Raw genomic sequence first — 14580 nt, forward strand, 5'->3', positions numbered from 1 at the left:
GTCTGTATCTCAATCTGTGTCTGTAATCTGATCCATGTGTGTGTACTAATTTGTGTGTATCTATGTGTCTATAATTCGATCCATGTGTCTGTGTGCTAATTTGTGTGTCCGTATCTCAATCTGTGTGACTGTAAGATGATCCATTTGTTTGTGTACTGTTTTGTTTGTCTGCATCTCAATCTGTGTGTTTTTCATCTGATCCATGTGTTTGTGTACTAATTTGTGTGCCTGTATGTCAATCCATGTGTCTGTAATCTGATCCATGTGTTTGTGTATCATTTTGTGTGTCTGTATCTCAATCTGTGTGTGTGTAATCTGATCCATGTGTTTGTATACTATTTTGTGTGTCCGTATCTCAATCTGTGTGTCTGTAATCTGATCCATGTGTTTGTGTACTAATTTTTGTGTCTGTATATCAATCTGTGTGTAATCTCATTCACGTGTCTGTGTACTAAAAGGTGTGTCTCTATATTGATTTGTGTGTGTAATCTCATTCATGTGTCTGTGTACTAATTTGTGTGTCTGTATCTCAATCTGTGTGTCTGTAATCTGATCCATGTGTTTGTGTACAATTTTGTGTCTGTATCTCAATCTGTGTGTGTATTGTCATTCACGTGTCTTTGTACTAATTTGCGTGTCTTTATCTCAATCTCTGTGTGTAATCTTATTCACATGTCTGTGTACTAATTTGTGTCTTGTTCAAAATCTGTGTCTGTAATGTAATTCACGTGTCTGTGTACTAATTTGTGTCATCTCATTCTGTGTGTGTAATCTGATTGACGTTCCCGTGTACTATTATGTGCGTCTGTATCTCAAGCTGTGTGCACGTAATCTCATTCACGTGTCAATGTACCATTTTGTGTGTCTGTATCTCAATTTGTGTGTAATCTCATTCTCATGTCTGTGTACTAATTTGTGTGTCTGTATCTCAATCTGTGTGTGTGTAATCTGATCCATGTGTTTGTATACTATTTTGTGTGTCCGTATCTCAATTTGTGTGTCTGTAATCTGATCCATGTGTTTGTGTACTAATTTGTGTGTCTGTATATCAATCTGTGTGTGTAATCTCATTCACGTGTCTGTGTACTAAAAGGTGTGTCTCTATATTGATTTGTGTGTGTAATCTCATTCATGTGTCTGTGTACTAATTTGTGTGTCTGTATCTCAATCTGTGTGTCTGTAATCTGATCCATGTGTTTGTGTACAATTTTGTGTCTGTATCTCAATCTGTGTGTGTATTGTCATTCACGTGTCTTTGTACTAATTTGCGTGTCTTTATCTCAATCTCTGTGTGTGATCTTATTCACATGTCTGTGTACTAATTTGTGTCTTGTTCAAAATCTGTGTCTGTAATGTAATTCACGTGTCTGTGTACTAATTTGTGTCATCTCATTCTGTGTGTGTAATCTAATTGACGTTCCCGTGTACTATTATGTGCGTCTGTATCTCAAGCTGTGTGCACGTAATCTCATTCACGTGTCAATGTACCATTTTGTGTGTCTGTATCTCAATTTGTGTGTAATCTCATTCTCATGTCTGTGTACTAATTTGTGTGTCTGTATCTCAATCTGTGTGTGTGTAATCTGATCCATGTGTTTGTATACTATTTTGTGTGTCCGTATCTCAATCTGTGTCTGTAATCTGATCCATGTGTTTGTGTACTAATTTGTGTGTCTGTATCGCAATCTGTGTGTGTAATCTCATTCACTTGTCAATGTACTAATTTGTGTCTATATTTCGGTCTGTGTGTGTGTGTCTTTTTGTGTGAGTATCATGAATGAAAATGTATTTGAAGAAGACAAAAATACTTCTGACAACTAACTTCCTGAACTTTTACTAACGAGTGTTAGAAAGTCCACGGAATAATATGAGTGGGTGCCAGGCGCCCACTAGTGGCAAGTACAGGGAAAGGAAAATGGTAGTTGCAGATGTTCAGATCGCCGCACAGCTGAAGTGTGGCTAGAGTCACGTGTAAAGAGACAGACAATCAGAGGTTCCTCCGTCATACAAATCTAAATACACAAACACACACTTTTTTATATAAAGACCAAAATATGGGCAGATTTTTTTCTCCAAAACATACACAAATTTAAATATGAACACAAATTAAAACACACACGTGGGTTGGATTACACGCATACACACACAAATTGCAAAACAGGCACACAAATGAGTAAATAAACTCATGAAAGGGATAACAGACATACAGATTGAGATACAGACACACAAATTAGTACACAAACAAGCAAATGGGATTAGACACACGCATAGATTGTGATACAGACCCACAAATTAGTACACAGACATGTGAATGGGATTTAACACAAATTAAGATACAGACAGACAAATTAGTACACAGACATGTGAATGGGATTACAGATGAAAAGATTGCAATACAGACCCACAAATTAGTACACGGGCACAAGAATGGATTACACACACAAATTAAGATACAGACACACAAATTAGTACACAGACATGCGAATGGGATTAGGCACGAACAGATTATGATACAGACATACAAATTAATACACAGACATGTGAATGGGATTACAGATGCACAAAATAGTACATTGAAACGTCAAATGAGATTACACAAACACACAAATTAGTGCAAAAACACGTGAATGGGATTACAGACACACAGATTGTGATACGGACACACAAATTAATATACCGACATGTGAATGGGATTACAAACGCACAGATTGAGATACAAAGACATGCACCCGGGGATAGGGTGATTGGCAACACTAAATTGGCCCTAGTGTGTGAATGTGAGCGTAAATGATGTCTGTCTACCTATGTTGGCCCTGTGATGTGGTTGCGACTTTTCCAGGGCGTACCCAGCCTTCCGCCGAATGCATCTGAGATAGGCTCCAGCGACCCCCCGCAACCCCGAAAAAGGGACAAGCGGTAAAAAATGGATGGTTGAAGATTATGATACAGACACAAATTAGTACACAGACATGTGAATGGGATTACAAACGCAAAGTGAGATACAGACACACAAATTAGTAGACACGTGAATGGGATTACAGACGCACAGATTGAGATAAGTGTGTCCAAATGTTTTTGCTACAATTATTATTTCTTTAGTCACAACAAAGCTGACTGTAATTGACTTTACGATGACATCATCGACGCGCACTAGTGTGGCAGTTCTGGTGTTTACTGCAAACCAGCCTGGAGAGCAGACATGGCATATGTAAAGCTGGCATTTACAGACACACTCCAGGAAAGAGCACCTCTACACGTCAATGTTGACTTAGAAAAAAGTAAGAAATTGGGGAAAAAATAACGCAGCACACTAATTAAATGGAGGGATGAAAAAAGTTCTGAAGTTTATGCCAAACAACAGTGTCCCAAATTTTTTTTTAAAATAATAAATATTCTTCATTACGTACAATTGGTAATAATGCAAAAAAAAAAAAAGAAATATTGATTATACATAAAGATTAATAATATTAAATACAAAAATAATCCATCCATCCATTTTCTAACGCTTATTCCCTTTTGGGGTCACGGGGGGCGCTGGCGCCTATCTCAGCTACAATCGGGCGGAAGGCGGGGTACACCCTGGACAAGTCGTCACCTCATCGCAGGACCAACAAAGATAGACAGACAACAATAATCGTTTTAAGTAATTAATAATAAAAACATTAAAGTAATAATGAAGAATTATTAATGATAATACAAAAGAAAAACAAAAATCCAAACACAAAATCTGAAAGAAAAAACATTTATAGCTGGGTGTTGAATCTTTTTGAGAACACCTCTACACAAGGAATTACGGTAATTTGCAGGTTTAGATAGGAATGGAAGACTTCCACTTACCGACAACAGGCGCAACGTCTCTTGTTTGCTCCGTTTTGAGTCACATTCTTTACAATCTGTACACACACAAACACACACACACACACACACACACACAGCAAACTGACCTGCGAGTGAACTGACAGCCGAGGACACCCTAAGTGCTTGGTGAATATTTTATTTAGAAAAAAATCTTCTTTGTGAGCACTGTGGGGGGGAAAAAACGATCAGAAGACACTTTTGGAGTAGCGCCGCCTGACCGAGTCTCTGTAGAAGTGGAAGATCTTCTCTGACGCCGCCTGGCTGACGGCGATGCACTGCTGCAGCTGCGGACCAGACGAACACACACACACACGCACACAAACACACACACATTCTTGTATTAGTCATCTTCTTGAGACCTTTGAATGATGCCTCTCTCTTTAGGACCACCCTTTTTAGAGATATATAAAGATTTGTATTTACAATATTAATAATATAGACATAGTATGCAAATATAAAAATGCTTGATGTGAAAAATTTGTTGAAATTTCACAAGGGTCAAAATTTCACAAAAAAATTTGGAATTTTGGCAGTATTATAATAAAAGTCATAATTTTATTCAACAAAAGTCAAAATTTTTACAAGAAAAACTGAACATTTGTGCAATATTATGATAAAAATTGGAATTTTACTCAACAGTCGCAATTTTACGAGAAAAGCTAAACATCTTTGCAATTTTCTAAAAAGAGTTGTAATTTTACTCGAAAAGTCACAATTTCATATGAAAACTTTAACATTTTGGCAATATAATAATAATCAGAATTTTACAACCGGTATAGCTCGGGTGGTAGAGCGGCCGTGCCAGCAACTTCAGGGTTCAATCCCCGCTTCCGCCGTCCTAGTCACTGCCGTTGTGTCCTTGGGCAAGACACTTTACCCACTTGCTCCCAGTGCCACCCACACTGGTTTAAATGTAACTTACTGTAGATATTGGGTATCACATCACTATGTAAAGCGCTTTGAGTCACTTGAGAAAAGCACTATATAAATATAATTCACTTCACTACTTGGAAAAATTATGACAAGTCATCATTTTACTAAAACAAAATTCACTTCTTTACAAGAACAAAAAAAATGGCAATGTGGTGATAAAAGTCAGAATTTGATGACAAATGTCACCATTTTCCATTAAAAAATTATAATTTTACATAAAAAAAGTAATACTTTTACGAAGAAATATTGCAATATTACAGAAACAGAAATATGAGAAATGTTTCACAATTTTATAAGGAAAAAAGTTTACGTATTGTGAGAAAATGACTGCTTTAAATTAATTTTATTTTTTATTTACTTCAAGTTATTACAGAATGTATTTGTATACATATATATATATATATTTTTTTTTTAACAAATTTTGGCCAATGGTTGTGCATTTACATTTTTTTATACACATATGTTGGCCAGAGAGTTAGCACTTCAAATTTTTACACACACTTGTTATTTCATATAGAATAGAACAGAAAGTACTTTATTGATCCCTGGGGGAAATTCAGCACCACAGTTCGCTCACAATAGACAAGTTGCCACCTCCTCGCAGGGCCAACACAGATAGACAGACAACATTCACACTCACATTCACACACTAGGGCCAATTTAGTGTTGCCTATCAACCTATCCCCAGGTGCATGTCTTTTGAAGTCGGAGGAAGCCGGAATACCCGGAGAGAACCCACACATTCACGGGGAGGATAGGCAAACTCCACACAGCAAGATCCCGAGCCCGGAATTGAACCCTGACTACTCAGGACCTTCGTATTGTGAGACCGACGCACTAACCCCTCTACCACCGTGAAGCCCATATAGACAATAATAATAATAAATAATATATAACATATATCATATACAGTATATAATATATAATATATGAATGATATAAATATATTCTACATACTGTATATTCTACATTTAAGTGCAGTCAAGAAGGAACATATACATTATACAGTCTGATGGCTGTCGGTATGAAGGACCTCCTGTGTCGTTCCGTGTTACATTTTGGGAGTCTGAGCCTTCCACTGAACGTGCTCATTCTCTCCGCAAGGTCGGAGTGTAGTGGGTGGGAGGTGTTGTCCATAACGGCTAGGAGTTTTGCTGGACTTCTCCTCTCTGACACCACAGCTGGAGAGTCCAGCTCCACTCCCACCACGTTACTGTCCTTCTCTACCAGCTCGTCCAGTCTAAATGGAAGGCCAACATAATTTGAAGAATTACCTCCTTTTTGGGACCACCCTCATTTTAAAGGATTTCACCACCAAGGGTGCAAATGAGACATTCTCTATTAGGATGCAATGTCATTGGGACCTTGATTTATGTCATCATTTGTTCACACCTCCTCATATGGAAGCTACTTTTCCTTGTTGATGTCTCAAGAAGGGTAGAAATACAAGAACACACTAGAAGTGGTCAACAGAACAAACGTGGGCGTGTGACAGACCTCGTGCACTGTAAAGGAGCCTTTGGTGGAGGTCATCATCACACGGCGGTCTTTGCTGTCGATGGCGAATGTCATCAGAGCTCGACTCTCCTGACGAGTAAAACACCAGCATTGTATTTCTTAGCCATCCTCTTTCAGAACAACTACTTCTTACATGTAAATCATGGCCTACACACCTAATAACCTTTCTTTCATCTGCTATAATAGTCTGCAAGTCCAAACGAGTCTCAAAAAGGAAGTAGGCAGACTTACTACTTCCTGAGCGGCGGTCGGGTCGGTGATGATCTCGCCGTCTGTGCGAATGGCGCACGTCACGCCGCAGAACAGGCAACTCATGGACAGGCCGGCGTCCATCAGAGCCATGCAGGCGGCGTTCAGGAAGCTGGACAGGAGCTGCGCTGCGGGTCAGGGAATCAAAAGCACACCTGGGGGCAGGCTACGCTAGGTGGAGGCGGGAGGATACGGAGCCGTCGTCGTGCAGCACCTGCAGGACCAGCGTAAGGGAGGAGCGGGGGTGGAGGGACAGGAGCAGCGACGCCTCGCAGGTTTCCCGCACACACTGCTGCTGGGCTCGCTCCTTCACACCTGGAGACAAAGCGTGCCTGTTTAAATGGGAATGCAGCTTTCTGGCACCACCTGCCGGCGACGATTGGAAAGGCAGCTTCTTTGGCAAATTCAAAAAAGTGGGTGTACCCCGCCTTCCGCCCGAATGCAGCTGAGACAGGCTCGAGCACCCTCCGCGACCCCAAAAGGGACAAGCGGTGGGAAATGGATGGATAGAAAAAGGTGGCTAACGCTACAATAATAATAATAATAATAATAATATATTTTATTTATAAGGCGCCTTTCTGGGAACTCAAGGACACCGTAAAAATCAAAACAATAAAATCAAATTGGATAAAAATAACAATAATAACAACAAAGTTAGATAAGATAGGATGATTACAAAGAATAAGCAGTCCGGAATAGGTGTGTTTTGAGTCCTGACTTGAAGAGGGATAATGAGTCCAAGTTGCGAAGGTCTGGTGGTAATGAGTTCCAAAGATGTGGGGCAGAGCGGCTGAAAGCTCGGGCACCCATGGTGGACAGTTTAAATAAGGGGACAGTGAGATGGATGGGTGGATGAAGAGGATCTTAGGGAAAGTGAGGGCGTGGCGACATGGATCAGGTCAGAGAGATATGATGGAGAGAGGTTATGGATGGCTTTGAAATGAATAATAATGGTTTAGATTTATATAGCGCCTTTCTATCGACTAGACAACCAGTGTGGATCCTCGCCTACGAGGCATGCAACGACAAGACATTTCTGCCGATAAACCATAGGGCCTGGGCCATGTGGCCTAAATATAAGCAACCAAGTAACACAAATGACAAAACAAGTTTTGCCTTTATTTGATCGAAAACTAGTTATTTGAAAGTTACTTCTTACTCTTTGCAACATTCTAATGTGTACAATGTAATTTATTTTCGGACCAGATATAAATTGTAGTTTTCATGGAATCATTTTCAAACAACTAAATAAATACTTCTGTTTTGAATAAAACACCTCCGCAAACAAAAATGCAGCATTGTACAAACCCCAAAAGCAGTGAAGTTGTCACATTGTGTAAATGGTAAATAAAAACAGAATACAATTAATTTGTAAATCCTATTCAACTTATATTCAATTGAATAGACTGCAAAGACAAGATATTTAACGTTCGAAATGAGAAACTTTGTTATATTTTGCAAATATTAGCTCATTTGGAAATTGATGTCTGCAACATGTTTAAAAAACAGCTGGCACAAGTGGCAAAAATTACTGAGAAAGTTGAAGAATGCTCATCGAACACTTATTAGGAACATCCCACAGGTGAACAGGCTAATTGGGAACAGGTGGGTGCCATGATTGGGTATAAAAGCATCTTCCAATGCTCAGTCATTCACAAATAACGATGTGGCGAGGGTCACCACTTTGTGAACAAATGTGTAAGCAAATTGTTTAAGAACAACATTTCGTAACCAGCTATTGCAAAGAATCTAGGGATTTCCCCATCTACGCTACGTAATATCATCAAAAGTTTATGATAATCTGGAGAAATCCCTGCACGTAACATTGAATGCCCGTGACCTTCAATCCCTCAGGCGGTACTGCATCAAAAAACGACATCAGTGTGTAAAGGATATCACCACCTGGGCTCAAGAACACTTCATAAACCACTGTCAGTAACTACAGTCGGTCGCTAGATCTGTAAGTGCAAGTTAAAACTCTTCTATGCAAAACCAAAGCCATTTATCAAAAACACCCAGAAACGCTTTGCTGGACTGGAGCTCATCTGAGATGGACTGATGCAAAGTGAAAAAGTGTTCTGTGGTCTGATGAGTCCACATTTCAAATTGTCTTTGGAAACTGTGGACGTCGTGTCTTCCAGACCAGAGAGGAAACAAACCCTCCAGATTTTTCTAAGCGCAAAGTTCAAAAGTCAGCATCTGTGATGGCAGGGGGGTGTATTAGTGCCCAAGGCATGGGTAACTTATACATCTTTGAAGGCACCATTAATGCTGAAAGGTACATACAGGATTTGGAGCAACATATAATGTCATCCAGGTAACGTTATCATGGACGCCCCTGCTTATTTCAACAAGACAATGCCAAGCCACGTGTTACAACAGCGTGGCTTCATAGTAAAATAGTGTGGGTACGAGACTGGCCTGCCTGTAGTCCAGACCTGTCTCCCATTTATACCTAAAATACCACAACGGAGACCCCGAACTGTTGAACAACATAAGCTGTACATCAAGCAAGAATGGGAAAGACTTCCACTTCAAAAATGTGTCTCCTCAGTTCCCAAATGTTTACTGAGTGTTATTAAGAGGAAAAGCCATGTACCACAGTGGTAAAAATGCCGCTGGGACAACTTTTTTGTAATGTGTTGCTGCCAATCAATTCTAAATTAATGATTTTTTGAAAAAAAAAAAAAAAAAAGTTTCTCAGTGTGAACATTAAATATATTGTCCTTGCAGTCTATTCAATTGAATTTAAGTTGAAACGGATATGCAAATCATTGTATTCTGTTTTTATTTACCATTTACACAACGTGACAACTTCACTGGTTAGAGTTTTGTACATATATGTGTCTTTTATAAATATTACAGGCGGCCGGCCCTATGAGGGCAGCCAAAACTGAAACGTGGCCCTCAATGAAAACGAGTTTGACACCCGTGTTATAGGCCGTCAAAAATGGGCATTCTTGGGGTGTGTACATGACTTGCATTATTTGTTGCTATTCCTTGGGGGTCTTCGAGCAAAAAAAAGCAAAAACAGCAGAGACCTACTGCGGAATGAAGGTGATGAATGAGAGAAGACTTACTTGGAAGGCCAACTTTGGGTTGTACGAGGACCTCCAGTGTAGCTCGATCATAGATTTCTTTACTGACTTTAACTTCAGCTGGTCCATATACTGCAGCGAGTACGCTTGTGTCTCCTACACACACACAAAAAAAGCATTGTAAATTAATCACAGAAAGGGAATGATGTTTTGGTCCAAATACAACAAACTTGTGGAAACTGCTGGGAGTTTATGGCAATATGAGCCCATCAACACGAGCAAAAATGCTGTGGTCACGTGATGGCGTATTATCAATAAAAACAACCTTTGACCTTTCTCTTCTATTTATTTGTTTAGGATAACAAAGTTATTTACCTTTCAATTACAGCACAATGTTAAACAATTCTACAGTAATGACAAATGGAAATGTTGATATCCTTTGATATGGTTTCTTGCATTATTAGTGTAAATCAGGGGTGTCACACTTGTTTTCATTGAGGGCCACATCACAGTTTTGTCTGCCTTCAGAGCCACTTGTCAATATATAAGTAAAAAAAAGTACAAGGATTTGGCTCATGATATAGTATTTGATAATTCGCGTTTTTCTACGTTGGCTTGAAAAAAATTAAATCGATTTTAGTGTAAAACAAAAAACTCATTCAGTTGCCAGAATTTTATCATAAAAGTTGCAGTGTGTTTTTACGGATTATTACTGTAAATAGAATGGAACAAAAAGTACCACTCTTTAACAGTAAAATCTAGAATTGTTGATTTTATAGTGTATTACTGTAAACACAAACAGTAGCAACATTGTCAGTTTTGTAAAAAAAAAAATGGAAAAAAAATAAAAAACTGGCCGTTCGGTTGCCAGAATTCTACTGTAGTCTATTGTCATTTTTACAGTGCACAATCTGACAACTTGCTTTAAAATCATAAGTCAAGCAGATATTTAAGTATTTTTTTTTTAAATATATCATTTTGTTGCAATATCAAATATGACATTTTAAAATATATGTAAATAAAGATAAGCATGGAGTACATGTATATTTGGAATGTCGAAATTAAAAAAACAAACATTTAGTAAGAAAATATTCTTTATTAAAAGCTAGGGGTGTAACGGTACTCAAACATTTCGGTTCGGTACGTACCTCGGTTCAGAGGTAAATGTTCAGTTCATTTTCGGTACAGTAAGAAAACAACAAAATATAAATGTTTTGATTATTTATTTAACAAATTTGCTAAATCTTCCACCGAAAATATTTTTCTTAGTGGAATATTTGATGTGAAGTAATGGGAAACTTGGATAGGTCAATAATTCATAACAACATTGATTTTTATTCAATAATATGTTTTGAGCAATGACAGTTTGAAAGAAAAAAAAACAGCTTTGTTTTATTAGTCAACGTTGCAACTTTTTCTCAATTATATTTAGCCTTTAAGCTTTTTTATTTCACTTTTGTTTATGTTTTTGTTCATTTTAATAGTATTTTTAGAATGTGCCGCGGACCTTTAAAACATTAGCTGTGGGCCGCAAATGGCCTCTGGGGCACACTTTTGACACCCCTGCTAAAGATAATAAAACATTAAATCTGATAAATCAATGGATAAAAAGCAGAGCCTGGCGGCGCATGCACATTTATCATAACTCTCTCGCTCTCTGTCTCTGTCTCCACCCCTCCCTCACAAATGTTGCTGCGCGCACCACTTTTTTTTTTTTTTTTTAACCCCTTCTTAACTCTGAACGTACATTGAAAATTCCCGCAACCCTAACTTAAAATGCCAGACATTCGAGGCATTTAAGAAACTCCACCTGGACAGCTCCGCAAAGAGGACATATCCCGTGAAAAGAGGAGGGATGGTCTGACTATCATAGCCCAGTCGTTGCTAGCATGCCGTGTGTTGTTTTTTTTGATTGATTGAAATTTTTTAGTAGATGGCACAGTACAGTACATATTCTGTACAATTGACCACTGAATGGTAACACCCGAATGCGTTTTTCAACTTGTTTAAGTCGGGGTCCACGTAAATCAATTCATGGTGCCTCGGTGTGCATTGTTTACGCAACGTGCGGTGCGCTACTTACTATGTCCGTGTCGTTGGGTACACCTCCGAACAAAACCGAAACCCCCGTACCAAAACGGTTCAATACAAATACTAGTATCGTTACACCCCTATTAAAAGCACATTATTGCGTAGGCAGTTCAGTTTCAGTGTTGTTCTGCATGGCCTTCCCAAAGCTTTGATGCCTTATCTTAGGGGCACTTACCTTTTGTTTATTTTTTGTTTAAGCATTAAATACCTTTTTACCTGCACCCTGCCTGCCGCTGTTTCCGACATCTACAAAGCAATTAGCTACCGGCCGCCACCTACTGATATGGAAGAGTATTACACGGTTACTCTGCGAGCTCTAGATAGCACTGACACTCAACAACAACACATCATTTGCAAACTAGAATTACTGGTTTGCAAAAAATATTTTTTACCCCAAATAGCGCATTTCGTTGAATATAGTATGCGCCTGCCTTGAATTACTGCCGGGTCAAACTCGCTTCGCAAAATAATTAGCGCATGCTTAGTATTACCGCCTGGTCAAACTCGTGACGTCATGTGTGACACTTCTCCTGTCATCATTTTCAAAATGGAGGCGGCTGATTTCAATACCGGTAATTTTAAATCGCATAAAGGGAAGAAGATTAAGAGCTATTCAGTAGGGTTTAAGGTCCAAACTTACATCACACTCAAATTTTTACTGCATGCCTTTGGTAAGTGAGAAGAGGTTTTAAAATAGTTAGCGCATGCTTACTTTTACCGCATGCCTTTGGTAAGCGCAGGAGTGAGAAGAGGTTTTAAATTAATTAGCACCCCGGCGGCAATTCAGGGAAATACGGTAGGTGAAATTATATCATCTCAAGGCACACTAGTGTGCTGTGGCGCAGTGGTTGAAAAACACTGATCATTCCGAGAAACACCCGAATATTAGTGCCCCTCCCGACAATCACCGGGGGCAAACATTCTCCTGGTCTTTCACCCGGACAACAATATTAAGGGCGGGCCGTGATGGCACTGCCGTTAACGTCCTCGACAACCTGTGGTCTCGTCCGCTTTTCCACCATACAAACAGTCACATATTGCATGAGGCTTCTACAGACCCACGGAAGTGACTGCAAGACATACTTGATCAGCAGTCATACAGGTCACACTGAGGGTGGCCGTATAAAATAGTTTAACACTGTTACAAATATACGCCACAATGTGAACCCACACCAAACAAGACTGACAAACACATTTTGGGAGAACATCCGCACTGTAACACAACATAAACACAACAGAACAAATACCCAGAATCGAATGCAGCCCTAACTCTTCCGGGCTACAATAGGGGGTGGGGTTGGGGGATATAATTGTAGCTCGGAAGAGTTTGGGCTTCATGGAATTCTGGGTATTTGTTCTGTTGTGTTAATGTTGTGTTACGGTGCAGATGTTCTCCCAAAATCTGTTTGTCATTCTTGTTTGGCGTGGGTTCACAGTGTGGCGCATATTTGTAACAGTGTTAGAGTTGTTAATACGGCCACCGTCCATGTGTGACCTGTATGGCTGCTGATCAACTATGTCTTGCAGTCGCTTACTGAGTCTACAGAAGCCAAATACAACATTTGCCTGGGCTGGCACGCTGTTTGTACAGGTCGTAGAGGACGTTGAGGGCAAAGCCCCCAAGGTGCCCCCTCAATTTTGTTGTTCGGGTGTAATTCGGGAAAATGACTACCCCTTGAAGGGCACTAAAAATTGTGAGTCTCCCGAAAAAATCGAGGGTGTACAAGTATGACGCTGTAAAGCGCCATTCATATAAAACTCGCGGGCCGCACCAACATTAACTTTTCATATTAAGGAGCGGGCCGCAATTGGCCCGCGGGACCCTGGTTTGAGACCCTGGATTAGAGCAACCAGCTCTGTTAACTCTGAGAACGAAACTTATTATTTGAACAGGTAAAGCACAAAACCGCAGGTTAAACATAGTCATATTTAAGAACGTCCAACTTTCTGGTACATTATTGTACCTTCAAACAGCAATTATGATTATGTACACTGGACTAGCTGGCCTGCGACACAGCTAACATTTAGCTAAGAATGCTAAAGAGCTAAATACGAAACAAAGTTCTTGAAGATGTTACCCTGCACGAAAGACGCCGAGCCGTCAGGACGGGAGAGTAAACTTTGTTCGCAGCCAAACTCCCTGAGATAAACTGTCGGAGGACTACTCTCCTCCATCGTGCCGAGTGAATGGTGTCGCGGGAGGGTGGGGTCGTCTGTGTTTACTACTTTGCCTGCGTGGCGCATTCTGATGACATCACCGGGCAGCGTCCTCCTGTAATGTCAGGTTCGCTTATGTTTGGTACACCGGATGTGCTATTTGGAGTTACACTGCATGACACAATATTTGAAAATGAATTTTACATTTGCAACCTCATTATACTATTGGCTAAGTTTTATATTCATAAATGAAAGATTCTCAATACCCGACCTGTTTTTTGTGCCTTTAAAAAAGAATTAGAACTCTACGTTAAAACACTCTCTATCACTAACAACCAAAAAGCTGTGAAAACGATGTGTTCCAAATTTAAATTGTTTACCGAACTTGTTTGCCTATGGCTTTGCACTTTGTTATATATATATATATATATATATATATATATATATATATATATATATATATATATATATATATATATATATATATATATATATATATATATATATATACATATATATATATATATATATATATATGTATATTTACATGTATATATATATATATATATTTATATGTATATATATATATATATATATATATATATATCCATCCATTTTCTACCGCTTATTCCCTTATACACATATATATATATATATATATATATATATATATATATATATATATATATATATATATATATATATATATATATGTATGTATATATCAGGGTTTCCC

General features: G+C 38.9%; 1 protein-coding gene across 1 annotated transcript; it reads right to left on the reverse strand.

Annotated features, from left to right (window-relative positions):
* Positions 1 to 3978: 3978 nt before the first annotated feature.
* On the reverse strand, positions 3979 to 13937 carry exosc5 (exosome component 5). Its single transcript, XM_061878394.1, has 6 exons — positions 13766 to 13937; positions 9639 to 9752; positions 6752 to 6873; positions 6541 to 6681; positions 6289 to 6378; positions 3979 to 4142 (listed from the first exon to the last, which is right to left on the reverse strand). The coding sequence occupies exons 1-6, from the start codon at positions 13929 to 13931 to the stop codon at positions 4044 to 4046; spliced, it is 732 nt and encodes a 243-aa protein (XP_061734378.1). The 5' UTR covers positions 13932 to 13937; the 3' UTR covers positions 3979 to 4043.
* Positions 13938 to 14580: the final 643 nt, after the last annotated feature.

The sequence above is a fragment of the Nerophis ophidion genome, linkage group LG18 (assembly GCF_033978795.1).
Source record: "Nerophis ophidion isolate RoL-2023_Sa linkage group LG18, RoL_Noph_v1.0, whole genome shotgun sequence".
NCBI lineage: Eukaryota > Metazoa > Chordata > Actinopteri > Syngnathiformes > Syngnathidae > Nerophis > Nerophis ophidion.